Consider the following 23,600-nt stretch of genomic DNA (forward strand, 5'->3'; position numbering starts at 1 on the left):
GCAGTTTATCATATATGCAGACTAACTATATCGTCATACATGCAAATATCATCACAGAGGGAAACTTAATCTTGCCTTCTGTTGTAATATCCCCTAAAAACTAATCTATAAATTAAAAACAACTGAAATATACGCCAGCAAGTCATCTCATAATAGCGAGCTTGCATTAATCATTGAAATGTTAATGAATGATATCCTCTTCAAAGGTTGTCAACGAATATCCAAGTAGTGTAATTGTATACGCACCCCAATTGCGGCCCTTGGTCTGCTTGACAAGCTCGTCGGTCACTGTCTTTTTGGAAAAGTAGCCGAATTGAATCTATCAATAGTCAGCACTGCCACAAACAAAACGACAGGACATTTAAAAGCAAAAGGTTCATCTACCTTGGCGTCAATCTCAACCCTGCCATCCGCAGGAATCAGTTCTTCTGGAATCTCATATCGGTTCCCAACAGTGATACCGCTGTCTACAATAGCGTCGTATTTCATGTTGCTCATACTGATCAGATTATGAATATGTTTAATGCCGAGGAAATGTAAAACATCTGGCATGAGCGCTTGGTGTCGGGCATCCTTGACACCAGCAACTCTTTCTGTGTTGTTGAAGTACTCGCTCGCAGAGTCTCCGCCACGCTTACGCCTATTGTAGACCATGTACTTGACAACTTCACCTAATGCACGCCCTTCTTTCTGAAAGTAAATAATGACTCCAACGCCTCCCCTTTGAGCACATTTGATAGCTTCAGAGATACCAAAGATGAGATAAGGTCGGCAAGTACAAATGTCGGATCCAAAGACGTCGGAACCAGAACAAGAGTCGTGTGGGCGACAGGTGACTTCCGTATTGGGATCTTGCAGTTTGGCAGGATCACCCATGATGTAGACTGTCATTCCACCAATTGGAGGAAGGAATGTCTTGATGTCTGGCCTCGTAAGAAGTTCGGGATACATGCCACCAGTATCCTCAAACAGAGCTCTCCTCAAACCGCCTTCTTCAACGCCTAATCTGTCAGCAACAGCAGGAAGGTACCATACGGGATCGATAGCAGCCTTATATGTGTTGACTTCGATGCCTTGATCAACGCCAGGAAAAGAAGGCAATTCAGGAGAACTGATGATAATGTCTCCATCACATGGGAATTCGCCTTTACGATAGAGCTCGTCGAGCTCTTGAATCTTGATGTGAGCTTTTGTCTGAGAGATTGTAGGTCGAACATCAAGGCCTTCGGCATATTCCTAACACTGGTGTTGGCAAAATGACCCGTCTCTATACAAGTATGCAAAAAGAGGATATATCTCTACCCACCTTGGCCCAAATCTCTTGCGACATGGCACCCCATGGATCAAATGATACAATCTTGTTACCAAACCATCCATCTGTTGGAGGTAGTTTAAACGGAGGCTATACAATGTCAATGAACGTTATCGGATGACAGTCAGCCTGACCACGTACATGGGTATTAGTCAAGTCCGGTCTCCAATCAGGCCTCAGTTGACCCATGGCAATACTCAAAGCACGATATATCGAATAAGATCCCGAATGAGCACCGATAGCGTTCCGGATCAAGAGGTTGTTCTTTATACGAGAGCAAAGCACCGGACCACGCTCGCGACCAGTAGCTATTTCAATCATGAGTCTATCGTCAAACCAAGGTGTACTCACGACCAGCTCCCCAATGGATGGGTATGGGATTAATACCGGCTTGACTCGGATAAGCTTGAATCCGTCAGCTGCTTTTATACTGTATCTACTGAAGCAGGGACAAAACTCACTGGTGAGAATAACTCGACTTGGGTATAACCCTTTCTCCTTCTTCTTACTCGTCTCCTTTTCAGGAGGATTCAAACCGCCAGGAGCTCCGGCTCCACGGGTAGCTGCTTCTAAGCTCAGGTTTCCGTAGGGCGTGCCTGCTCCATCGCTGCTTCCATCAACTTTAGGCGTGTTACTGCTACCAATGAGTCCCTCCAAAGGTCTCACTGAAGAAAAGGATCCCCGTGTGGCCCGTAAAGCATCTATTCCCCCGGTGGAAAAAGATGGAGAGACAGGAGGAGAGCCACGAAGCGGATGTTCAGTGCCAGGGCTGGAGCCTTTGATGTTGGGATAGCCATGGGTATGGTATGAGCATTCGCAAGTGTGATTCTTTAGCTGAACCTGTCGTCAATACACACAATTCACGACTTAAAACATACCTGCTCCGCAAGCTGCTCTTGCCTCGCATCGAGTTTCTTGAGCAAATCCAATACTTGCGCTAGGTCAGCCATGATAGAAAAAGAAAAATATATAATATGTGGCGAAAAAGGTTGTTATCAATAATAAAAGCTGAGTTTTGGCTCGTTCAAAAGATGGCCGATGACGTCGGATGTTTTCTCAAGAGTCTGCTGTTATGCTTCTCCTACTGAGAATCTTTCTACCAATGGAGAGCATTGAAGTTGGACAAAAAGATAGAGGCAAAATCAAGATGGATTTCACTTTAATGCATATATATATATATATTCCTTGTTACAACCATGCAACAAACAAGCCACCCAGTTGTTAATAAACTATTATCTCATTCGGCTCGTGTTCCGGAATATCCGAAAGCCGTATCTTATCACACGTGGTGATCACGTGACTGGGTTTATCTCCTAGCTCAAGATGGCTTTATAAACGTTGTTATTGGGATTTACTGGTTATGTTTATTTTTCAAAACGTGCGGTTTGTCAATCATCAATTATGATTTGACTGAAAGATCAATGCTAAGTGATTAGAAGGCGTCTGTCAGGACACTCAACTCGTGTATCCTGTTGAAGATGGTGACTCACCTATATTGGATGGTTGAAGGATAATGATATATAAAGAGTAGATTCATTCCATAGACTCTCTAGGGAATGAATATTAATTAGCTGTCTTAAGAGTTACTTATTATAAGTCGTCCCAAGGAAGCCCCCCAGAACACCCCAATTGTGACAGCGTCCTCACTGTGTCCCGCGCAGTGGAAGGTAGAGTGACGTTTCCTTTTATCACTTGTAAAGATGTATTTGAAGAATGGGATGGTATTTGTCTAACGAACCTTTCCTAGGTTTCTGTTAAATGGAATAGTTCTTAGTCCTTCCCTTCATATGTAGTGTAGCCATTACCCTGTTCCCATTCAAGATTTTTATCACTATTCACAAAGTGGTGGATAGCAGACTGTCAGAACCTTGGAATTATGACATGGAATATAGCCAATAAATAATAATGCAACGTAGATTGCATTATTGTTACCTTTTGGTACAGAGCGTGGATATTAATTATTAGTAATATTCATGACACAGACCTGCCTTCTTAAAAGTCAGTCGACCAGCAGCGCTCGCTATTGCAAGAAACATGATATCATTAAACGTTTGGTTCATAGAACTCGTCTGGTTTAAGACTATCCTACTGAGAGTCAAGGGATTAGGGACAAGTGTACTGAGCGAATGGCTGGCTGACGATTTGAGCTTTTACAATGCCTTGCTCGTCAACAACTAGATAAAGCGTCGCTAATTGCTGTTCTTTTCATAGTTTAAATGGGCAACAACCTCATCGTAAAGCCGAATAAGTCCTCTGTGTGGTATCTTTACTATGAGATACAATGCTTTGAGCGAGCAACTGCACGATTAGAGGTATACTGAGATTTGTCATTGCTACTGATACAACCAATATCCATACGACAACAGACATTGGTATGAGTACTATGAATGTTAACGTTTTGATCTAGCTCGCCACATTAGAATATAGAGATTACTCCTGTGAACACGTCATAGTGACATTAGAAATTCAGATTGAATTGAGCTTTTCTCTTATTAACCTGCAAAATCTATTTTATTGTCGTCTCTGTAAATAACAACTTTTCTGACTAAACAATCGCAGTTTACTACTATCTGTCTCATCGTCCTTAATGTCATGTATGAGCCAAGATAGTATTGATTCCAACGACCCTTAGCGAAAATCCATATCGTACTGATCGTACCGCGTGAACCAGCTTACCAATGTATATATGTCAAACTAGTCGGGACCAATGATCTCTTGACAGAAATCAAACATTCAAAGAGCATCAAGGCTGATGCTTTTGAGCTTTCTGTGAAACAAAACGCAGAATCTCCTACTGCAATCCCCAGTTGCCGCTTGGGCATGATCCATGTCCTTATTCTTCTCTTTCTGATATTGTCGAAAACAGCCCTTATCGCGAAAGTCAAATTAAGTATTGATCACACAATCCAACCGATACTGTAGTGATTAGTAAAATATCGCGTTGTTTTTCAACATGCTGTAGGATGAAGCATCTTAGTTGTTGACTTTCACTTATACAAAGCACGGATAGTACTTTCTCATTTCGCGATGGTGGAAACGAGAGACAAGAGCTCATGCGATTGACTGCAGTGCCTGAATGCAAGCTGAGCCATTGAAAAATACGAAAAGTATCTTTTGAAACCCAATGAAGAGAAGTTCATAAGGAATTGTTTGTGAATGTGGATTAAAACAGTTATCAGACAGAATAACGTTGAACTCAAGCGAAAGTTGACGCCATTTGGTGGTTGGCCGCCTCTGTTAATTGACGTTGATGCTAAATCGACTAAGCACTGGTAAAGAATTGCGAGACATGTCGGTAAAAACAATCAATTCAATCCTTCTTTCATCTATTCATCTTTGCAACACATGCATGATCCCAGCATGAAACTTCTTGGCATATGCTTGTAGTTCTAGCGTACATGCAACCTTTTCAGAAATTCATAACAGTCTTTATCATTTCTATTTGGCAGGTTGAACCTTGAGATCAGAAAGGTCGATTTGTGAACCAACAGGAATATTATATGGCGAGGCTTGCTCAAAAGAGCTGTACTCTCTCAGCTCCATTATTCACATTCCCACACATGCACTCACGAAGGATACCTCATTCGCCAAATCCTTGGTCTTTCCGCTTCTTGGAAAAGCAATTTCGTCTCTGCAGCCTCCTTGCTCAACTCCAAATGCTTGTCATTGCGCTTCTTCCAAACTTCCGCCTTGGAGATTTGATTTGCAAGCCATCTTGTTAACGCTGGAAGAGATTGGTCTTTTCGTGCCTCTTCAAATGCTTCTGGATCGAGTGACGGGGAAATGGGCTTAGTCGATGGCGAGGACAGATAAGGGTATATCAATAATGAGGCGGTGAAAAAGAGGAATGCGTTTCTCCATGAAGGCGAGAAGAAGGCTAGCTGGATAAGCATGAGCATCAGAAATGGTACAACTCACTCTCTGTGGTATAAGCATCGCTCTGGTCCTCCGTACCATTCCCCGAGTGCGTGTGTTCAGTGCGCCTAGCGACGCTGTTAATGAGTGTTCTGGAGGATGTGGTGGCTAGAGGCTTCCTGATAAGAGGGCGAAGAGACATGACAGAAGTGGATGTTGATTAAAGAAGTGTTTTGACCACTTGTATGGTAGGTTGTAGACAAGTAATGACGGCGCTATGCGGAGATTTTTTAATGTGGCACAAAGTCAACTGTCTACCGAACGTTACACGTAAAGTGACAAAGTGTCAATATTTGGCCAAGTTGAATTCACATCATCTGGAGCACAAGATGAGAGATGTATGGAAAGTGAATAGAAAAGCGTTGTAGATCATAATAACAGTCGAAGGTAGTTCTATCTCTACCGTAGACGTAGCTTGAGAGCACATCAACATATCTACAATCCAGACTGGTTAACGATGAAATAGATAAGAGTCGTGAGTGGTAGGTTGTTACAGTTCTTGGGAAAGCGACCATTAGGAGAGCCATGGTATAGTCAAAATTGGAGAAGTTGATGGTAGAGAAGTGAAGGATATCGACAACTCATCCAAAATTATTCAATCAGTCGAGAAACATTTTGTCATAGTAGTTATTGTTCAAGATAGGTAAAATTTTGAGCAGTCAGTCAGATCGGTTGCTTCTCACTGCAATCCTCTCGCGATTCATGATGGTTGGCGAAACTTGGCTATAATTCACCTCAGACACTTTTTATCATTCGAAAACACAATATACGATATGATGATAAACTTTTTTCAAAACTTGGACAAGAGGATTTGTCTGTTGAGTGATCCGTACATAGGGCCCGAAAGGAAGAGGAGACTGGAGCTAGACACCTATACATTTGCCAAGATCAGCGCTCCATTTGAACGAATATAACATGAGTTAGGAAGAGATCAGAAAGTATCTCTCCTGCCATCATTGTTTCCAACGACGACTGTTTCAAGAGTGTTCATTTAACGAAACATCCATGCAGTACACAAGACAGAACAGAAGAGATGAAAGGGAGACAGAAAAGAATACATCATCCTTCTATGCCATAACTATTCGTGCGCTCGTGAACGGCTTTCTTCAAAGCCGTCAGAAACAAACCACACATGGAGGATGCTCAGAGTGAGTAAAACAATTAAAGGTAAAAAAAAAGGTCAGTCTTGTTTTGCAATGTGTACCATTATCGTAAGTCGCACTACACCTACTATCTCAGCGTCAGAGTTATACCGGTTTAAACATTCATGCGTACCATGCAAACCTTGAAGGTAAATTGTCCATTCTCCTTTTCATGCCAACCTGCCACACTTCACGCCCAACATCATGTCTCGTTTCGCTTGACCCGATTCTTCATTCTTTCACTCGTAGCCTTGACTTTTGTCTGCGCATGAGATGCTGCTCTGGTCAAACCGCCCTGACACACTATCAGCACCAAGCATGTCAAGTCAAAAAGACAAACCTTTCCAACCCAACCTCTCTTGGTCAACCAGCCAACAAACTTGGGCGTCCACGCAACCGTCAAGCCTGCACGGATAGGCAACAATGCGGTCTTGTGTAGTGTATACGCCAACACAGCCTCTGCCCAAAACGTCTTGCCAAACCAACTTCCGTTATTCTTCTTGCCTTGTCTCTTCTCTGCCTCTTCCTCCTCTTTTCGCCTGGCTTGATCCTCTATCTTCATCCTCTCTGCTTCTTCTTTGCCATACCGTTTCGAACGATAAAGCTCTTTTGCCGAGTCCATCATCGGGGCTATACGTTCAGCACCGAGGGAATGGACAAGGATAAAGCAAAAGCTAAAGTCGATAGTGGAGAGAAAGAGGTACATGCCTATTGCCCAATAGCCGTACTTTTTAGTGAGTACTTTGAATCTCGCATATGCAGTCTTTGGCTCAGAGCTATCCGGTCCATGGGGCCCTTCTGAATATGTCGAAGAGTAACGCCAACCACGAGATGAGGTCATGGATAAGCGTCCAGCGTTGCGGCGGTAGACAACAAGAGTTGAGAGCTGGACAACAGGGCGCGAGCGAGGCAAAGCCAGAGACGCAACAGCAGAGCGAGAAATGCCGATGGCATTCACTATTGAGCGCATCTTAATCTTGCGTAGATACAACTGCAAAACATCTATACACGTCCATTCAAAAATCAAAGAAAAGAAAAGTTACGTTGCCCTTCGGCCATGTCATATTACGTAAACATATCATCACTGGAGGAGCTCGCCGCCTTTTATCCAGGCACATATTAATCTTGAACTTGAATGATATCTTATCAGTTGTTATCTACTTTTTCATTGTGCATCTCATTTCTTTCACGTGACGCGAATTCGACTATTCTCCAGCATCCCATGGCGAATTTGCTCCCGTCCCTTGAGAACACAACCATGGACGATTGGCGAACTAATTGGCCCTGCCAAGGCCAGCTCCTGCCCAACGGCGAAATTCTTGGCAAATCCTTTATGCAGATAAATAGGAGGTAACGCTGGAATGGTATCTCTCTTTGTCTTTCTTTTCTTCTTCTTTATAATTCATTCAACGTTTGGAGAATGTTTTCTAGTGCGGTCCTACTCCCCCTCCTGGCTCTCATACCATCCTCTGTCGCCCAAGTGACAGCAGGAGGACCGAATGGGCCGACCAACCCAGACCAGCCAAAGTTTGACTCGATTGGGTCATACGTCAATCAGACATCGCTTTCAAGACTCATTTCGCTCAATGGCGTGGACGACTTTTGTCTCTGGGGCCCGCCAGATGTGAACGGTGGGGCAAATAATGAGATTGGTTCTGTCGAGCCGGTCGTGGTGGCGTATTGTACAAAGCCAAGGAATGGTGCGAGGGTGATTCCGGATGGGACCATCACGGCTGCTCACGTAGGTTGTACAGGCGAGGAGAGGATTGGCGCTGACAGGAAAGTTGTAGTTTATCAAGACACCCATGTATGTTCAGATTCATGGATGTGAGTGATGCGCTTAAGTGGCCCGTGCGATGTACTGACTTGAATGAATCGCAGTCTGGGACGGAACCAAGATTGGTATTGTGGGTGCTGCATTTTTGAGGAAAACTGGAGCTGATGAGGATTACAGCCCAAGGGTGATACTGGTGGTGAACTTGACCCTCACGGCGCGGAGAACCTTGGGAATCCCGTGGGTGGTAATGCCACGTCCAACGTCGAAGGCAAAGATGTCTTTTACGAAGAATGGATGTCATTTGTGAGTGCAGTGAATGAGTACCGAGGATGATGTCTGACTGGGTGGTAGATCTCCTATGACCAATTTTGCCTTCGAATCTGTACCGCTCAAACTGGCGCTGTGAGCTCTGCTTTGCAATGCGAACACGAGCTCGACATTATGGGCTGTCGGTTTGTCATGGCGATTGAGTGCGTTGTCTTGTTTAGTGACAAGGACTAGACTTATCATTGGCAGGGACTTTTACACTTCCAACAACTCGTTCACTTCCTGTGAGGGTGAGCCTGCTGCTCCCCCAGGCCTTTACCCTCTCCCTGGAGGCTCTACGTCCACTTTCCGACAGCGATATACGGGTACTTATAACAATGCCGGGACCGTCGGTATGTTTACTGTCGGACAGACGGTGACTCCCTCGTCTGTCGCATTGTAAGTCGTACTCTTTGCGCCAGCAGAAAGATTTATAAACTCTTTGTAGCTGGCCCAAGACTTCAAACTGTGCTACCTACTCTACCATCTCTAGTGTGTTGATTGTTCTTAATGTGTTCTTGTGGAAACTGTTGCTGATAACTATTCCAGACGGCGTCGACACTGCCAACTTTGCCGTAACTGCTACTCCTTCTCTGCTCGTCTCTGGATCTACCGTAGCTGCTTCCAATGTTGGTACCACCTCCCAGTCTGCTCCTTCTGGTATCTCTACGTCGTCTCCTACCAATGCTAAGTCAGGCTCTTCCGGTAAAGGTAGTGCAACCCAAACTGCTGGTGGTGCTTCTGGATCCAACTCTTCTACTGGCAATGCTTCTGGTAAAACCCCTAACTCTTCTGGTTTAACCAGAACTAGTGACGGTTTCTTGCTGGCTGGTGTGGTAGGCATCGTTGGAGTACTTTTTGGTGCTGCCACCTTTTTCTAAGTGCCACAAGATGAGTTGTCTATCCAAAGTCTCTCAAGCATGGTTACGAAACAAGTCGAGAATGAGTCATCAAACGCAAAGAATGGCATAATGGACTATTTAAATCTTGATCATGTTTGATACAAACGATTTGAACTTTCTTTCTATGATAAATGTATTCTGCATTTAACGCTCTTTAATGAATGTTGATTAAATCGGCTTTTATAAATCGCACAAGAACATCATAAGGATGGTAATGAAAAGTTTTTGTGGACAGACTATCAGTATCCCTCGCCACTAACCTCTCTTCGTTTCTGCTTAGGATTTTGGGAGGTATTACCGCCTTGCTATCTCACTACATAGGAGGTGAACCTCATCGTCAAACAGCCGTTTTTTTCCAAGATTGACAATATGATTTATGTTCAATATCGATCCATGGATAGCAGGCAATCTGCAAGACTTGAAGACATATCAATTAGAAAAACTTTGGACTGCATTTCAAGATCGAGATGGCTAAATGATAATGATGCAGCGGGTTTACATACTATCTGTAATGACAAACAGGACAAAGGGCACCCAGACAAAAAAGGGATATTTACTCATGGCGTATTGTCACAATCATCACATCTCAAATCACCTCCTATTCCATCATGTTCCATCATCTCGCATTGTTGATGTAAACCGATTGATTTCGTTCCCGCCTATTCAAATCAAATTTTGACAATTTGGACAGTTCCAGCAAATAGTTCTTTCTTCATCATTGAGCAGGCCGTTCCATTCAGAAAGCCATTCACTGACCAATTGCACGAGAGTTCTATTTGGGCTGGGGGTAGTAATTGAGCTGGGAGTTGGTGGTAATCTTTCGGTAGACCACTTGGTTTTGTCACTGCTGCCATTCTCTTCATGTTGTGCCTCCTTGCCCCCGTCTATAGGTGTTGCCTCACCGTTGAAAGGATTCTTATCAATTGCCTCTTTTTCATCTATATGCTCTTCTAATTCACCCTGCACTGTTGCTTGATCTTCAGTGTGAGTTGCTGCTCGAAGAATTGCTCTCGCTTTGAGGATTTTGCGAGCATTGCCTACAATTCCCGCTGGTCCTCCTCTGATAATAGGAGAGATCGCAGCTCGTCTGATAATCTCTGGAACACATGGGTTTGCCTTTTTTAAATCATCACTGTCTTCGGAAGATGTCCAGTTTTCGTGATTCTCCATGATGCTGGTCACGTTTTCGGTGTCTTCACTTGGGATGGATCCTTTCATCCTTTCATACCATGTGAGAGCGGGGGTCATATCTCGCATCACCTCGCTGGAGGATATCGTTCCATTCGTAGAACCGGAGAACAGTTCAAGGTGCTGACCAGCGTCACGAACAGTTTGCAAAGCTTGTGAAGTCACTGGCGTCCGATAGGTTGAGCGCCAATCGAGACATCCAAGATGAAACCATTTGAGGCAACCTAGAATGCAGTCAACATTACTCTCTAACGTTACAAGAGGGCATAACATGGCATAAACTGGGTGACTAGTCTACAAATAAAATCACTAACCAGGATGCGGACATAACGCCATTGGCTCTGGTCTGTCTCCTAAAGGTAGATAAGGAGTCCCGCAGTAACATGAGGGTGCTTGGTACGGCTAAGACGAATGTTAGCGTTGTCTCCTGTGTTGTGACTGAAATGTAGCAAGCAACTCACAAAGAGGTGTTTTGCTTGGAAACGCCCTTCAGATACACGTGCCTTGGCAGGCTTTTTGGCGCGTATCTGGAAACAGATTGGTAACACCTCTACGACGAGAAACACAGACACATACTTCAGCCTCTTCCTCCTTACTTGGAGTTCTAGCTTCGCTTCGGTAAAAAATTGCTCTTTCATCCAAATAATCCTGTAAGGGGTTTGATTCGTCAAACAAGACGACTTTTGCTCGAGCTACGATGACAGTCAATAGTCCAGAATATATCAATAATTTAATAAATCTGCTGATAGTGATAGAAACCTACCCTCTACTGTTCCAACTGGTTGAATAGCGTCATACTCTCTCCCTAGCATGAAAATCTCACGACCTCCTATTCTCCCTTTTGGGCTGCCCAGCTTCTGTCAGATCAAGGTAGCCAAAAGATATGCATATACGCACAGACCAGTACGGACATCGTGATCTCGAAGTTCTTTGACAGTTGTACACATCCACCTGATCCGCCTGCAATGCAGCTTTAGCATCGTGATATCTGATTACCAGGTCGAACCTCAGGCAAGGGCTTTGCCCTCATCTCTACTCACATCCAAACGTTATGCCGGTCGGTCGCTCGAATCTCCACAATTCTTCCAATCCAGTATCCTGCCTTCCACATGGCGTCTGTCTCTGTCTGTTCTGCTTCGCCCGAGTCCTCTACTTCTTGCACGGTTTGATTCGGCTGCGAAACAATAGACACGGCAGATTCAGACTCTGCCTCAACGGATGTGCGCTGAGTCCTGTGCTTTTTTGCAGGTGGAGAATGGGTGACCGGAGGACGAGAATTTTCGTGAGCCAGCCAGACGCTACATTATCATTAGCCATCATCTACAACCCTGATGCGACAAACACACAAGTCGCCCAAAAAATAAGGAATATTGAGTGGCACTGCCAAGGTTAGAACTGTCCGCTCGGGGTAAAAGCGGTGTATGCTTACTAACAAAAGATCTGTCACAGTGTCAACACTATCGTTTGAAGTGATACAAAAGCACCTACTTGTACCGTTTCATCTTGACAAACTCGTCTGAGGATCTGACAATTGGAGTGAACATGAATAATAAGTCTGTATGTAGAGACGGCAACGAGACACCCACGGAGGAGACCATTCTAGGTGATTGGCCTGATCTTCTAGGCTCCGCCTCTGTGTAGGCATGGTTGTTGTTCAAAGATAAAGTGATTAAAAAGGTACGATAAGAGAAGAGAAATATTTGTGATTTGGTTGCAAGTGAAACGCGACGCGTATAACCATTGGCACAAACAAACGCCCCCCCATCTAAAAAATAATTAAATTGTAATATTTTGGCCCTACTTTATGGTCAAGTTTTAAACCATTGCGAATTAACATTGAACTTTTCTTATCCATCATTTCCAACGACTGTTATACCAACAGAGTTGGATACTTTGCATAGTTCTTCGTATGGAACACTCTCCAGAGCGATATCCAACGAGTTATCATGCCAGCATTTGCCAGTTCTTCGGCCCGCCATCACTAACACTGGTTGTGAACTGACTTGTGTAGCTCAAGACAAGACCTGATTGTACATTACAACAATGTTGAATACGTCTGCATGACGCCTTTATCTCTACGTTTGTGCCCCAGGCCAACACTTTTCTCCATTCTCCATGCAATCCATGGATCATACAACCAGACTGCGAGCCTCATATCATCCCTATACTAAAATCCCAGCCAAGCAAACACCCATCCTACAGATATCCCACTCCATCAAGTAGGAGAAAACACAATTGTCACAGGCATCATCCCAACGTAGACAGGTATTCCATAAACAGCCCGCCTCTACTCAAAACTGCAGACATCCAAGCAGCCCACCGGGTATAATCACAGACTCACGAACCGAGACACGACAGAGTCATAGTACAGCACTTCACATCTATCAACTCGAAACGCTCCAGCATCCTGGCAACTCCCACACGCCATCTTCTCAACCACACCATTGTCAAAAGAGGAAAACACAGACTGTACCAACGCGCATCAACGGCACACACCCAACACCACCCTTACAAGCGACGGCCACGCAACGGCCACGCCACCTGTGGGTAGATGAGAAAGGAAGATGGAAACAGAAGAGATCTTTTGTACGGCATTGCTTCGCTGACCCGTTGTGCGGTGATTGAAGCTCCGCCAAAGCAAGCAAGAGAAAGGGAAAGCAGCATTTGCATCCAACCCGCTTTCCATACTTGTACTTGCGCCTCGTCGCCACTTCTTTCACCTCGACCATTAGTGACATTCTTCTCCATCCAATTTAAACATTCGACCACAGTCTTTCTGTCACCATGGACACAACACGAAATACTTTTCAATCAAGCCAAGGCAGCTTTGATACTGCCTCTATGGGGGGGGAGGGGGAAAGCAGTTGAGTGGATCTTTCTTCGACTGGAGAACATCAATCTTCTGCAAATCTTGTTTCCAGCACCCATATTAGTAAAGACCAAGGAGACAAGCCTAGTCAAGATGACTGGTTGGGATGGTTGAAGCAAGAGGAGGATAAGGCTTCAGGCTTTTGGAGAACGGCTTACGAGCTTCAAGAAAGGTCTGATCGTACCCTTTTAAACACAGGTGGTGCTTGGGATATCAATTGGACACTGCAGGAAGATATCGAACGCGCTATACAGAAGAGTTCTGTGGAGCAGTTGAGCCACGTACTTAAGTTTATAAAGATCCAAAGAAACGCGCTTAATGATGTGAGAAATGATTCGCAGGTTATGAACGAAATGATTAAAGATATGAAATACAACCATGAAAAGTCCTACTGTTTAGGGGAAGTACGCGAATCTGCCATATCTACAGGGCAAACATCTTTGGACGAAATGAAGTTGTATCATGAGAAATATGGAGACGCCGAGGCAAAAGGTAAGTCTCTGCAGCATCCGCCGCGCCAGAGATGGTAAGCTGACAGGTTGCCAACAGACAAGTTGTCGACATATATGCAACGAAACGGAATCATGCCTCGACGGCGTCGTCACCTTGACTAATGACGTGGGATATAGGCCATATATAAAATGCAACTCTGACTGCCTTATAGTGACCTTTTCGTCCAGAGCGTACATTCTAATGACGAGTATTATTCATGACACCACCCGAGTGAGACTGGGAGCAAAAGACGTCGACATCTACCAACCACAATGCATCCTTGTACCGCTCTCTAGTTATCCCACCAGGGCTCACCCCGAGTATACACGGCACCCTCAGCGCTCTCTCCTGGGCCAAGACACTGTCGATGCACCATTCTCTGTGGCTCCAATCATTCCTCGACTTCCTTGCGAGACGATGCCGGTGGTGCATCCCGTGGGACGTCCTGGCTCTGTTTTTCCAAAATCGACGTTGCCCCTATCAATGCACACCACGTGTGACCTAGATGCTTAGCCAAGCTTCTCATATAATCTCTATTTAAATTGTTAAGTCCTTCACGTTCTCCAGCGGCGGTGTCGAGTGCTGTGTAAAGGTCGCGGGTTTGATCTCTCGCTGTCGTAAGATTTTCATACAGTGTTTTCTCCCACATTAGGTCCCCTAAACGACTCATACGACCTTCAAATTCGCCCAAGCAGTTGCCGCGGATGATTTTCGCTTTATGCCAGCAATGCTCAGCCTTACCATAATCTGTCACGGCACATCGGATGTCTCTCCCAACTTCCCCTTTAAGCTCTGACGTGCCGCTTAATCGATTTATGGAATTAGTACAGCCTGGGCAAGTGTCGTCTCGAGATCGAACACTTGGGTTAGGAGAGTTCCCGCTGCAATAGTTGTATCTGGAACTCATGCTGGAAGAGAAAATCGTTGAGGAGGCGCTGCTGGGTGTCTGCCTTCTGCTTATATACCGCAGCGAGACGGTAAAGCACACCCTTTGTTGCTGGTAACCATCCAACCTTCCTACAGAAGAAAAGAGTGTTGGGGAATGACTGCTCCAGTACTTACCTTTGAGCCTGCAGCATGCCAGCTGGGACGTCTCGTCACCAGAATCCTCGCTACGCGGATGCATCCTGACAATAGATCGTCTGCCATGAAAAGGAGGAATGGTTGGGTGGCACGCTCTGAACCAAAAAGCCACACGAATGAAATAGGAATTGCACTATTCTCTATTGGCTATATTCCCTCGCATCATTCCAAGGTCACGACACTGTCGTTTCATTCGAGCGCTGGCTTCTGGTCCACCCGGCAGCTGGCGGTCCATGGCACGGTCGATGCATCACTGTCTAGACTCTGACAATCCATCTCTCTCGCCAAACAACGACGGCAGTTCATTCCCCTGGAACGTCTGGACGCTGTTTGTCAACAACGACTGTGCTGACGTCAAGCGGGTCATCACATCTTCCAAACGCTCTACAAGTTTCGGTAGGAAGTCTTCTCGACATCCAACGAGCGAGGGTTTACTCTCTTTAATGTAGTCGTTGAATTCACTGAGTTCTCCGTATAGTTTGTACGTTTGTCGTTTGGCCCTTTTCAGATTTATATCGGGGAGGTGCTGAATCATTGTGTGCTCTAATGGTACCGTAGAATCGTCAATTACATCCAAGCCATTCTCGATGTCACTGTTTATAGAATCGTGGCCACGATAAACGTGCCTACCGAAAAAGTTGAGTTCTTCACGAAATGCCTTAACTTGTTGTGTGGCAGATGCGATTTCTGAATTGGCCTGCACACGGGCTGGACCGACCGGTTCTGGATCTCGGTAGGGATAACGCGGGCGTGGCGTGTGGTATGTGATTTCTTCAGCATCTTGACGGCTGGTATCATCGGGTTCCCGCCACCACCGCTCCTCCTCCTCAACCTCCCTCTTTTTTCTATCTGGACTTTGTTCCCTAAAGAAAGGATCCGCATATGGCGACCACCGGTTGAAGCGGTAGTTGGACGACATGTTTGGAGAGAATGAATGTGGAGAGGGGCTGCTGGGTGTCCACCTCCCGCTCATATACCCCAGCGATGCGGCAAAACACAACCGTTGTGGTCGGCAACGACGCAACATTCCTACAAAGGAGAAGCGTGTTGGGGAATTCCTGCTCCGACGGTTCCCTTTGAGCCTGCAGCTTTCATGTTTCGGCGGGTGGTGCTTGGGAATGTCTTTTGTTGTGCAGCGGTGGGTGTCAGGACTGGGTCACTCGGGTGGTTACAGTGCTGATGCCCTTGGGACGAGATACTACTTGATAGTTGGGTTATGGTATATAGAGACAGAAAGCTAGATTCATTCCCAGTGTGGTACAGACTCGCCCTTCGCATCGCCGCTGGTCGTCGCACCACGGCTGCTCCTGGCGCAGCGAGCCGTGGCAGGACCGTCACCCACGGTGCCGTCTCGACGCATCGTTTGGCTGCTTTGCCGAGTCCTCACAGGCTTGTTTCAGATATCGTTGCGCGTTTAGCAGAGGTAAAACGTCGAATGACAGGAGGCTTCTAAACGCAGCGGATTCATGCTCGAGGAACGAGGCGAGGTTTTCGCAAAACTGGTCGACTAGCTGACTGGTTTCGCGGATATGTTCAGGCCCAGGGTTTTTTGTGGACAGTTTCGTCTGTATGTCTTTCATAGTAAACCCATGTGCACGCCAGAAACTGGCGATTTTTTGTTGGTCAGAAGGGTCGACGCCGTGGCCGTTGAGCCTGCTGTCGCTTGCAGGAAAGCCTTCAAGGTGGTCGGACGCAGTTTCAAAATCTCTATTGCCTCCTGCGGATAGGCTCATAGTTGAGAAAGTATTGCTCAACTGCGAAGGGTCGTGGTTGGAGCCGGACATGGCTGGAGCGAATGAACTGGAGGGGTCGCTCGGTGGTTGTCTCTCACTTTTACCTGACAGTGAGGTGGCAAAACGCATCCGATGTCATGGGCAGCGCGACATTGCTACAAAAGAAAAGTGTGCAAAGCGTTCCTGCTCCAATACTTACCTTTCAGCCTGCAGCTTCTCGTGTCGGCTGGAGAGTGGTAAAAGGCGGCGCATAGGGATCGCTTCTGTTTGATCGTGGGAAGAGGTATCGATGAATGGAGTGGACCCGGTGTGGTCGGATGGAGTCTGAGCAGTCGAATGGTAGGGGAATGGCTGGCAGTGGAGAGGTGGGAGTGTGCCAGCGCTGACTATTCTGAGTGGTAACGGCGGTTGATAAGGCTGTCCACGAGGAATGCTGACGGACAAGGACTCGGGTGTGGACAGATCAACTGTGGAACACGTTTACCTTGGATACATTATCTTTATGCAAGAAGGGTGTTACATGGCTGTATTGGACCATCCACTGCGATAGCTGTACCCTTTGTACATTGGGTAACCCTGGGATAGAGAGACAACAGACGCAGCGTGGCTGTAAGTGCGTCAGCACCCAGTACCTTCAAAAGGGTTGACGGATGAGTCGTGGATAGGCGCGGGGTGCGGGGGGGGGATAGGCATGCGGATGAGCGGCACGCCTAACGGTGGGTCATGCAGCTTCATCCTAGAATCTTGTATTACCATTCATATATATGCCATCCCACCCTCATAACCCAACATCGTCCCTATCAGGCTATAGGAAGCGATAGCGTGAGGAAGAGTATACGGTGGTGGGAGTACTGGCGATTCGCTGCTGGATCGAGTGTGGCCAGTGATGCAAGGGACGCTCTGCAACGGCTCGTCGCACGGCAGCTGGGACGTCTCGCTACATGGGTGGGTTTGGACAGTGGATCATCGCTCCTTTCATTTGGGTGCTGCTTTCGTCTCTAGGTGGCACCATTGGAGGCTGCCGTCCAGCATGCACCGCTGTCCGTGCCGTCGTAGGAAGGTGTGCATGGGATGGTATGAGAGTGCGAAGAGGGAATGATGATAAGATAGCCAGAACGAGATCATCTTTCGTACGGTACTCGGCATCCATATCAAGAGAGATGTGGCAAAGCATCACCCAGGAGAATCGCTCGTCCTCGGACAGTAGTGACAAAGTATCTCCCAGCACATGGGAAAACCTGTTCGATTCTTTTTGGAGGCTGGAAAGCAACTTTGGCATGGCGAGATATGTAATAAGCGCTACCCAAGGCGGCCAAGCGGGGAGGGTGAAAGTGACAAGACCGCGGTCACACGTTGGAACATGTGAAGCGGCTCGACATGGTATGGTTGAGGTAAGAGAGTGCAGGGTGTTTGGCTTTGATCCGTCCACAAAAAGCTCTCAGAGATTGTGCTGTGGTTTCAGGATTGTCGGAAGGGGTTCTTCTGCCATGAGGGTAGGATGGCAGCAGCGTATACGCATCCGGGGATGCTTATTACAAAACACCCCATTGGCTTGGGTCGCAATGGTCGCAATGGTCGGCTGGGTTAAGTGTCGGGGGTTGAGACGCAAGTGGGAGCTGAGCTGATAGGTAGATGTATCGCAGTATGGCACGGTTCAATGAGGTTCATGACGGGTATAGCAGCGCACTAAGCAAACGGTTGTGAGATACTACACATCCGAGTCCATGGACGACTTTGAATCGTGTAAAGATGCGCTGTACAAAGACCTTGGCCGAGATTTGCCAACTTATCCCGACCCAAAACCTCCTACAAGGTGTTTGATGAGGATGTCGAGTTGGAAAGATGTCCACGGTGCTTGGTTCGATAGGCAGGGCAACCGGGTTGAGGAAAAAAGGACATACCAGGTGGGTATGCTGGGCAGGCTTCAAGATGGCTCGGGTTGCCTGTTGGATGGTCCAACCGTGGTGTCTCTGTGTTGTCTGACTGATGTGGATCACTGTACCACTCTGTGTGTCGTAGTGTCTGATTCTGTCATGACTGTACGATGAGAGACCCCTGTCAGACGGTTAGCCATGGAATCGTGCTTGGTTGAACGACTTTGCGCTGCAGCAATTGCATGGCTATCTGCATGGTTTAGTGGGGCCAGGCAGTTGTATTTTGTCAGCAAAACCGTCTATGCAAGACTTTGCGTGACAGCGGTAATGCCTTTTACCTGGAGTTGAATCGTTAGTCGGTAGTGGACGAGAAGATATCGTTCATCCATCCCGGATACGGCTGGTGTTTCTTTCCTTGAGGGCTGAGCCAAGAAAGCGCCCGTATGGGATAGCCTAGAGTAAAGGAGAAAACACGTCAGAGGTGGATAAACACTGGCATGCAAGAGGCAGGCTTTTCAGACCTCTTGTGTCTCACTTTTCATTGATGGCAACTTTGTTATGATTTGATATCAGTAGACTTGCCCAGATGCGATATAGTAAGCGGCATAACAGGCTTGGCATATTGAATCTCTTGACTGATACAAGAACCTACAAGTTTAAAATATGGGCACAACAATGCTAGTTATTGGAAGGGATAATTAGCACGATTGGAATGAGGTATAGGCTGAACTGGCGAAACAACTCGGAACGAAACAATATGTTGATGAAACTGGTCTAGCCAGGATGGTTGAAACAATCAGAGATTCATATTCTAACAACATGTGGACTGAAGGCAAGACCTTGTGATCCATAACGATCATAGTCTGTTACTGAGCCATTTGACTATGCTTCTCCCTCAACATAGCGACCAAGCTTCCGTAGATCATCTTGAACGTTTCCTGCAGCACAGCCACAAGTTTAGACAAACTGAGAGAACTGCAAACAGCCTATCCTTACATCGACCAGGCTGCCTAACCCAACATAACCGCGCAGCCCATTTCAATCAATATTTCTCTCCAAGAGCATGCTTCGTCGTCCATTCCTTGATCCATCCGTCTCCAACATTCCTCAGCGACAGACTCCGCCATAACAACTTCGTAAGAGCATTGATAGATGAATGATTTAAGCACTTCTCGGGCTCTCTGGCGATGCTCAGGATCTTGGAGTACAGAACAAGCAATAAGCAGCGGCTAAGGAATCATCATAAGAGTTTGGCGATAAAGACTAATGACAACTAACCCAGTTCATGTACTCTACTTTTGCACCCACCCCGGCGCATATATCGAGAGTCTCTAATGCATGTCGTTGAACCCCTTTATCCTGTCTCATCTTCCCCATCAGCTCTCTCTTGATCATCAACTGCAGTCCATGCCACAATGCAAGTGATCCATCTCTAGTCCTCTTGTTTTTTATGGTTGGAAAAATTCTGTTACGCCAGATGTCCAAGTCATTGCAGAGCTCTGCTATGCGCTTAGGAAGGTTTGGACGTCCAATAGGAGTAAACAGCAGTGGAGGAAGAGTTATGTATTTTGATAAGTGATAACCTTCGAAAAGGATATTGATAGCGCGGACGGCAAGGCGTATAAGGCTCCTGTGAATTCCCGAGGCATATTCGGCAGACTAAAATCAATATGAGCAGCTGGCCTGATACAAGATGCACAATCCTACATCCGGTTTGTTAGCATCGTTGCTACCTAGCTTGTCCCACCATTCGGACGTTTCGGTCATGACAACAAAGGGTTGACCAGTGGTCAATGAAACTGGCTAAGCGTTAGTTTGGAATCAACCATTAAAAAGGCAAGCAATGCGCACCACACATATCCATGAGGACTAGATGCTCAATCAAACAAATCCGCAAAGGGGTTGGCTCTACATGGCTGTTTGAAGAATCTCCAAATAATATAGTCTCACATCCTCCCCGATATCTCACCGATGCGTGAGCTAACCTGGCAACTTCTCTCCATCTTTGATTGGCGCCAAGCAGCTTAATATGGTCAGTTGTATTCAATAAAGTCAACGAATACATACATCAGCACAAAAAATCATCATTGCAGCGGCCAAGAAAACATCCGAGTTCATCTCCTCTGGGACATGCTGTGCTATTCTCAACAGCTTGACACCTTCGTCACGATATCGAAGTCCTAATTCTCTGCTTTTTCCTTCCGTATTTGGAGCACTACCCTTTTCTTCAAGGCTGAAACAGCACAAGATGTTAATGAAAAGTACAAAGATTTTTAAAGACATACGATGATAGATGCACAGCACCTGTTGCCAGAGTACCAAGCCTCAATGCAGATGTGCTCATCGGAGCCTCTCCGTTGCTGAATAGAAATAATGGCACAACGTGATCAGTCCAAGGGTTGACCTCCTCGTAAACGACAAATGTTGAGAGCGTATAAGTAAAGCAATGATGAAACTGGGTTCCGTTAGAGAGCTCCATCAAGAATGACAAAGTTGAAACTTACACATCGAAGATCATCTTCATCAGGGAAGGCTCCTCTCAAAAAGTCTGGGGGATCCAGAGGTCCTGAGAAAAACTGTCCCATACGCGTGTCTCGACAGAGAGCCATCAAAAGTTCTATTGGATCCATCTGTCTAACTTGAGTCAATCTTCCATATGAAGTGTTTGTAGGAATGTCGATGCCAGCTACACTTCCAATTGGCGTATGCGACATTGGCATGGACGGATGACTGGAAGGCAAGGGAGACTTGTAGGATAAAACACCATGGTCACTATTGGGAATGGTGTGTGAAGCCTTGTGCCGTTTGTCAAGTTTATGTGCTACTGCCTCCGGGTCGTATATCTTCTTCTCAGGATAGACACACTGGCATAGTTGTAAACCACTTCAACTCATGTGTCTTTGAAGAGCCCACCTCCGCTCCATAGCTGATGCACCGTTGACATTCCGGTTTTGCTAGCGAAGATTAACATGAACGTCCATGTTTATGGTAGCTTGTGGCTATGATCAAGATGGAAAAGACATGTACCTTGGTCACACTTGACTCTTCTCGAGCGACATATCATGCAGCCTGCACGAGAACGGGTAGCCTTTGGTCGCGGCTGGGCAGCTGCATTTCGTAACGTCAAAGGCGAGAGACCAGCTACTGGCGAAATTGGCGAGTTTGAAGAGTGTGGGGTATCTTTTAACCGACGGCTCATTGTCTTGTTTATAAAAATTCGCCAATATAATAAAAAATGAGAACTGCAGTGAAGATATATCTCGCTTATGTCGTTTTCCTCGTCAATTTCGCTTACCGATAAGATAATTCTGATCCCGCTCTATCCTAGCTGCAGCGGCTTATTCCATAACCGGACTTTAGCAATTACTTCAGTATATAACATCATAAAATAACAGCACTTTACACTCTTCATCAATCCTAAGCTATTTGAAGATGGATATCCAAAGCTTGTTTGACGTCAAAAATAAGGTAGCTTTAGAGAGCATCCATTGCCATATTCTATTGACTTTGTTGGACAGGTTATTTTGGTTACAGGAGGAGGACGTGGTATTGGTGAAATGGTAAGCTCGAGCTCTTTGGGTCTTTTCCGTCATACTGAAGTCATCTAGATTAGTCAAGGATTTGTAACCAATGGTGCCAAGGTGTGGATACTTCCCGAATATAGACTGTGGCCATTGTTGAATCTCGATCAGGTATATATATCTTCAAGAGATGCCCAATCCTGTCAAGAAACCGCGAAGAGGTTGACGGCTATGGGTCCTGGTAAATGCATTGCTATTCAAGCTGATTTATCGAAATATGAAGAATGTGTCAGACTGGCCAAAGAGATAGAACAAAGAGAGCAAGGTAGGCCTCTTGTGGATATAAGAATCCATAAATGCGTCGCTTACGTACCACTGAAAAAGTTCTTCATGTATTGGTATGCTTTAGCCATCATCTATAGCGGTTTTCAGCTGAGGTGTTTGATAGGTAAACAATTCTGGAGCGGCTTGGGGAGATACTTTTCATTCATATCCCGATTCTGCTTTCACCAAGCTTCTTACTCTCAACGTACAGCGTGTTTTCACCCTGATACAAAAACTACAGCCTATGCTTCAGAAAGCCTATCAGCAAGAAGAATTTGTTGGCAGAATTATTAACGTAAGTGTAATGGCGCTTCTGACTGTAGGTGATAAGTAGATCAATACTTTAGATTGGTTCCGTCAACGGAATAAACCCTTCAAGCCGTGAAACTTATGCTTATTCTGCTTCCAAAGCTGCACTTCACCAGTAATACAAACATGTTTCTGCTGGAATCGCCGTATTGATAGTCGCACAAACAGGATGTCAAGACACCTTGCCGGTCGACTGGGCCCCTCAATCACAGTTAACGCCTTAGCCCCTGGCCCGTTTAGAACCAAGATGATGAAAGCAACACTCGATGCCTACGAAAAGAGTTTGGCCGAATCTTTGCCAATGCAAAGAATTGGGGCTCCAGAAGACCTCGTATCGGCATGTCTTTGGTTGGCAGGTCCTGGTGCCAGTTGGATAACTGGGTGAGTTGCTTGCGACATCGAATCTCAAAAAGTTACTCATTTCGCAGAACTGTCATACCCATCGACGGAGGTTCTCTTATTGCCACTAATATGAAGCTTTGAGTTCAAGAACCTTATCTTATTTACAGGATCTCTGACTTGAACTCAATTGAAAGTTGAAAAATGCAATGTCCGAAACACATATATGTTTTGAACTCATAGACACTGTAAACACTTTGAATTACACACATTGATCGTTGGGGCTCTAAAGAGCTTCACCCATTAGATATAAGGAAGGTTTTGTTACCCAAAACCCAACAAAAATGGACTAGGAATGTATTCCCTTGAACCCATTATATCTATTCCGGTCCCTTCCATTTGACGCAAGACAGAGACTTTTGTGTGGTCTAACCAAGTTTCAAGATCGTATCTCATGCAACATCAGGAATTCGTCAGTGAACCAAAAGCCATTGCAAGGTTGACCCTTCATAAA

At 45.8% G+C, this 23,600-nt stretch overlaps 12 protein-coding genes across 12 annotated transcripts; 4 read left to right on the forward strand and 8 right to left on the reverse strand.

Moving 5' to 3' along the window:
• Window positions 1-181: 181 nt before the first annotated feature.
• Window positions 182-2,262, reverse strand: L203_101218 (uncharacterized protein; the record flags this gene model as incomplete). Its single annotated transcript, XM_066210663.1, has 8 exons — window positions 182-198; window positions 247-319; window positions 385-1,236; window positions 1,307-1,402; window positions 1,454-1,620; window positions 1,664-1,717; window positions 1,774-2,146; window positions 2,191-2,262. 8 exons carry the CDS (start codon window positions 2,260-2,262, stop codon window positions 182-184), a joined length of 1,704 nt encoding a protein of 567 aa, XP_066066760.1.
• A 2,488-nt stretch (window positions 2,263-4,750) lies between these two features.
• L203_101219 (uncharacterized protein) lies at window positions 4,751-5,369 on the reverse strand (the record flags this gene model as incomplete). Its single annotated transcript, XM_066210664.1, has 3 exons — window positions 4,751-4,835; window positions 4,883-5,189; window positions 5,267-5,369. 3 exons carry the CDS (start codon window positions 5,367-5,369, stop codon window positions 4,751-4,753), a joined length of 495 nt encoding a protein of 164 aa, XP_066066761.1.
• Window positions 5,370-6,571: 1,202 nt separating this feature from the next.
• On the reverse strand, window positions 6,572-7,339 carry L203_101220 (uncharacterized protein; the record flags this gene model as incomplete). Its single annotated transcript, XM_066210665.1, has 2 exons — window positions 6,572-6,664; window positions 6,710-7,339. 2 exons carry the CDS (start codon window positions 7,337-7,339, stop codon window positions 6,572-6,574), a joined length of 723 nt encoding a protein of 240 aa, XP_066066762.1.
• A 450-nt stretch (window positions 7,340-7,789) lies between these two features.
• Window positions 7,790-9,333, forward strand: L203_101221 (uncharacterized protein; the record flags this gene model as incomplete). The annotated part of the gene is made up of 8 exons (XM_066210666.1): window positions 7,790-8,110; window positions 8,160-8,196; window positions 8,251-8,276; window positions 8,324-8,449; window positions 8,498-8,616; window positions 8,663-8,851; window positions 8,901-8,944; window positions 9,002-9,333. 8 exons carry the CDS (start codon window positions 7,790-7,792, stop codon window positions 9,331-9,333), a joined length of 1,194 nt encoding a protein of 397 aa, XP_066066763.1.
• Window positions 9,334-9,970: 637 nt separating this feature from the next.
• Window positions 9,971-12,187, reverse strand: L203_101222 (uncharacterized protein; the record flags this gene model as incomplete). Its single annotated transcript, XM_066210667.1, has 12 exons — window positions 9,971-10,060; window positions 10,111-10,766; window positions 10,857-10,944; window positions 11,004-11,069; window positions 11,119-11,234; window positions 11,306-11,388; window positions 11,440-11,502; window positions 11,583-11,840; window positions 11,889-11,922; window positions 11,972-11,982; window positions 12,031-12,066; window positions 12,129-12,187. The coding sequence occupies 12 exons, from the start codon at window positions 12,185-12,187 to the stop codon at window positions 9,971-9,973; spliced, it is 1,560 nt and encodes a 519-aa protein (XP_066066764.1).
• Window positions 12,188-13,093: 906 nt separating this feature from the next.
• L203_101223 (uncharacterized protein) lies at window positions 13,094-14,025 on the forward strand (the record flags this gene model as incomplete). Its single annotated transcript, XM_066210668.1, has 3 exons — window positions 13,094-13,410; window positions 13,476-13,903; window positions 13,961-14,025. The coding sequence occupies 3 exons, from the start codon at window positions 13,094-13,096 to the stop codon at window positions 14,023-14,025; spliced, it is 810 nt and encodes a 269-aa protein (XP_066066765.1).
• Window positions 14,026-14,294: 269 nt separating this feature from the next.
• Window positions 14,295-14,810, reverse strand: L203_101224 (uncharacterized protein; the record flags this gene model as incomplete). Its single annotated transcript, XM_066210669.1, has 1 exon — window positions 14,295-14,810. One exon carries the CDS (start codon window positions 14,808-14,810, stop codon window positions 14,295-14,297), a length of 516 nt encoding a protein of 171 aa, XP_066066766.1.
• A 426-nt stretch (window positions 14,811-15,236) lies between these two features.
• L203_101225 (uncharacterized protein) lies at window positions 15,237-15,905 on the reverse strand (the record flags this gene model as incomplete). The annotated part of the gene is made up of 1 exon (XM_066210670.1): window positions 15,237-15,905. The coding sequence occupies one exon, from the start codon at window positions 15,903-15,905 to the stop codon at window positions 15,237-15,239; it is 669 nt and encodes a 222-aa protein (XP_066066767.1).
• Window positions 15,906-16,320: 415 nt separating this feature from the next.
• Window positions 16,321-16,770, reverse strand: L203_101226 (uncharacterized protein; the record flags this gene model as incomplete). Its single annotated transcript, XM_066210671.1, has 1 exon — window positions 16,321-16,770. The coding sequence occupies one exon, from the start codon at window positions 16,768-16,770 to the stop codon at window positions 16,321-16,323; it is 450 nt and encodes a 149-aa protein (XP_066066768.1).
• An 890-nt stretch (window positions 16,771-17,660) lies between these two features.
• On the forward strand, window positions 17,661-18,344 carry L203_101227 (uncharacterized protein; the record flags this gene model as incomplete). Its single annotated transcript, XM_066210672.1, has 1 exon — window positions 17,661-18,344. One exon carries the CDS (start codon window positions 17,661-17,663, stop codon window positions 18,342-18,344), a length of 684 nt encoding a protein of 227 aa, XP_066066769.1.
• A 1,259-nt stretch (window positions 18,345-19,603) lies between these two features.
• L203_101228 (uncharacterized protein) lies at window positions 19,604-21,792 on the reverse strand (the record flags this gene model as incomplete). Its single annotated transcript, XM_066210673.1, has 9 exons — window positions 19,604-19,822; window positions 19,872-20,252; window positions 20,301-20,392; window positions 20,445-20,616; window positions 20,661-20,826; window positions 20,879-21,048; window positions 21,098-21,457; window positions 21,507-21,547; window positions 21,621-21,792. 9 exons carry the CDS (start codon window positions 21,790-21,792, stop codon window positions 19,604-19,606), a joined length of 1,773 nt encoding a protein of 590 aa, XP_066066770.1.
• Window positions 21,793-22,025: 233 nt separating this feature from the next.
• Window positions 22,026-23,230, forward strand: L203_101229 (uncharacterized protein; the record flags this gene model as incomplete). The annotated part of the gene is made up of 9 exons (XM_066210674.1): window positions 22,026-22,061; window positions 22,112-22,153; window positions 22,202-22,234; window positions 22,286-22,439; window positions 22,499-22,512; window positions 22,563-22,733; window positions 22,786-22,862; window positions 22,916-23,128; window positions 23,176-23,230. The coding sequence occupies 9 exons, from the start codon at window positions 22,026-22,028 to the stop codon at window positions 23,228-23,230; spliced, it is 795 nt and encodes a 264-aa protein (XP_066066771.1).
• Window positions 23,231-23,600: the final 370 nt, after the last annotated feature.

The sequence above is a fragment of the Cryptococcus depauperatus genome, chromosome 1, assembly GCF_001720195.1.
Source record: "Cryptococcus depauperatus CBS 7841 chromosome 1, complete sequence".
NCBI classification, from domain to species: domain Eukaryota; kingdom Fungi; phylum Basidiomycota; class Tremellomycetes; order Tremellales; family Cryptococcaceae; genus Cryptococcus; species Cryptococcus depauperatus.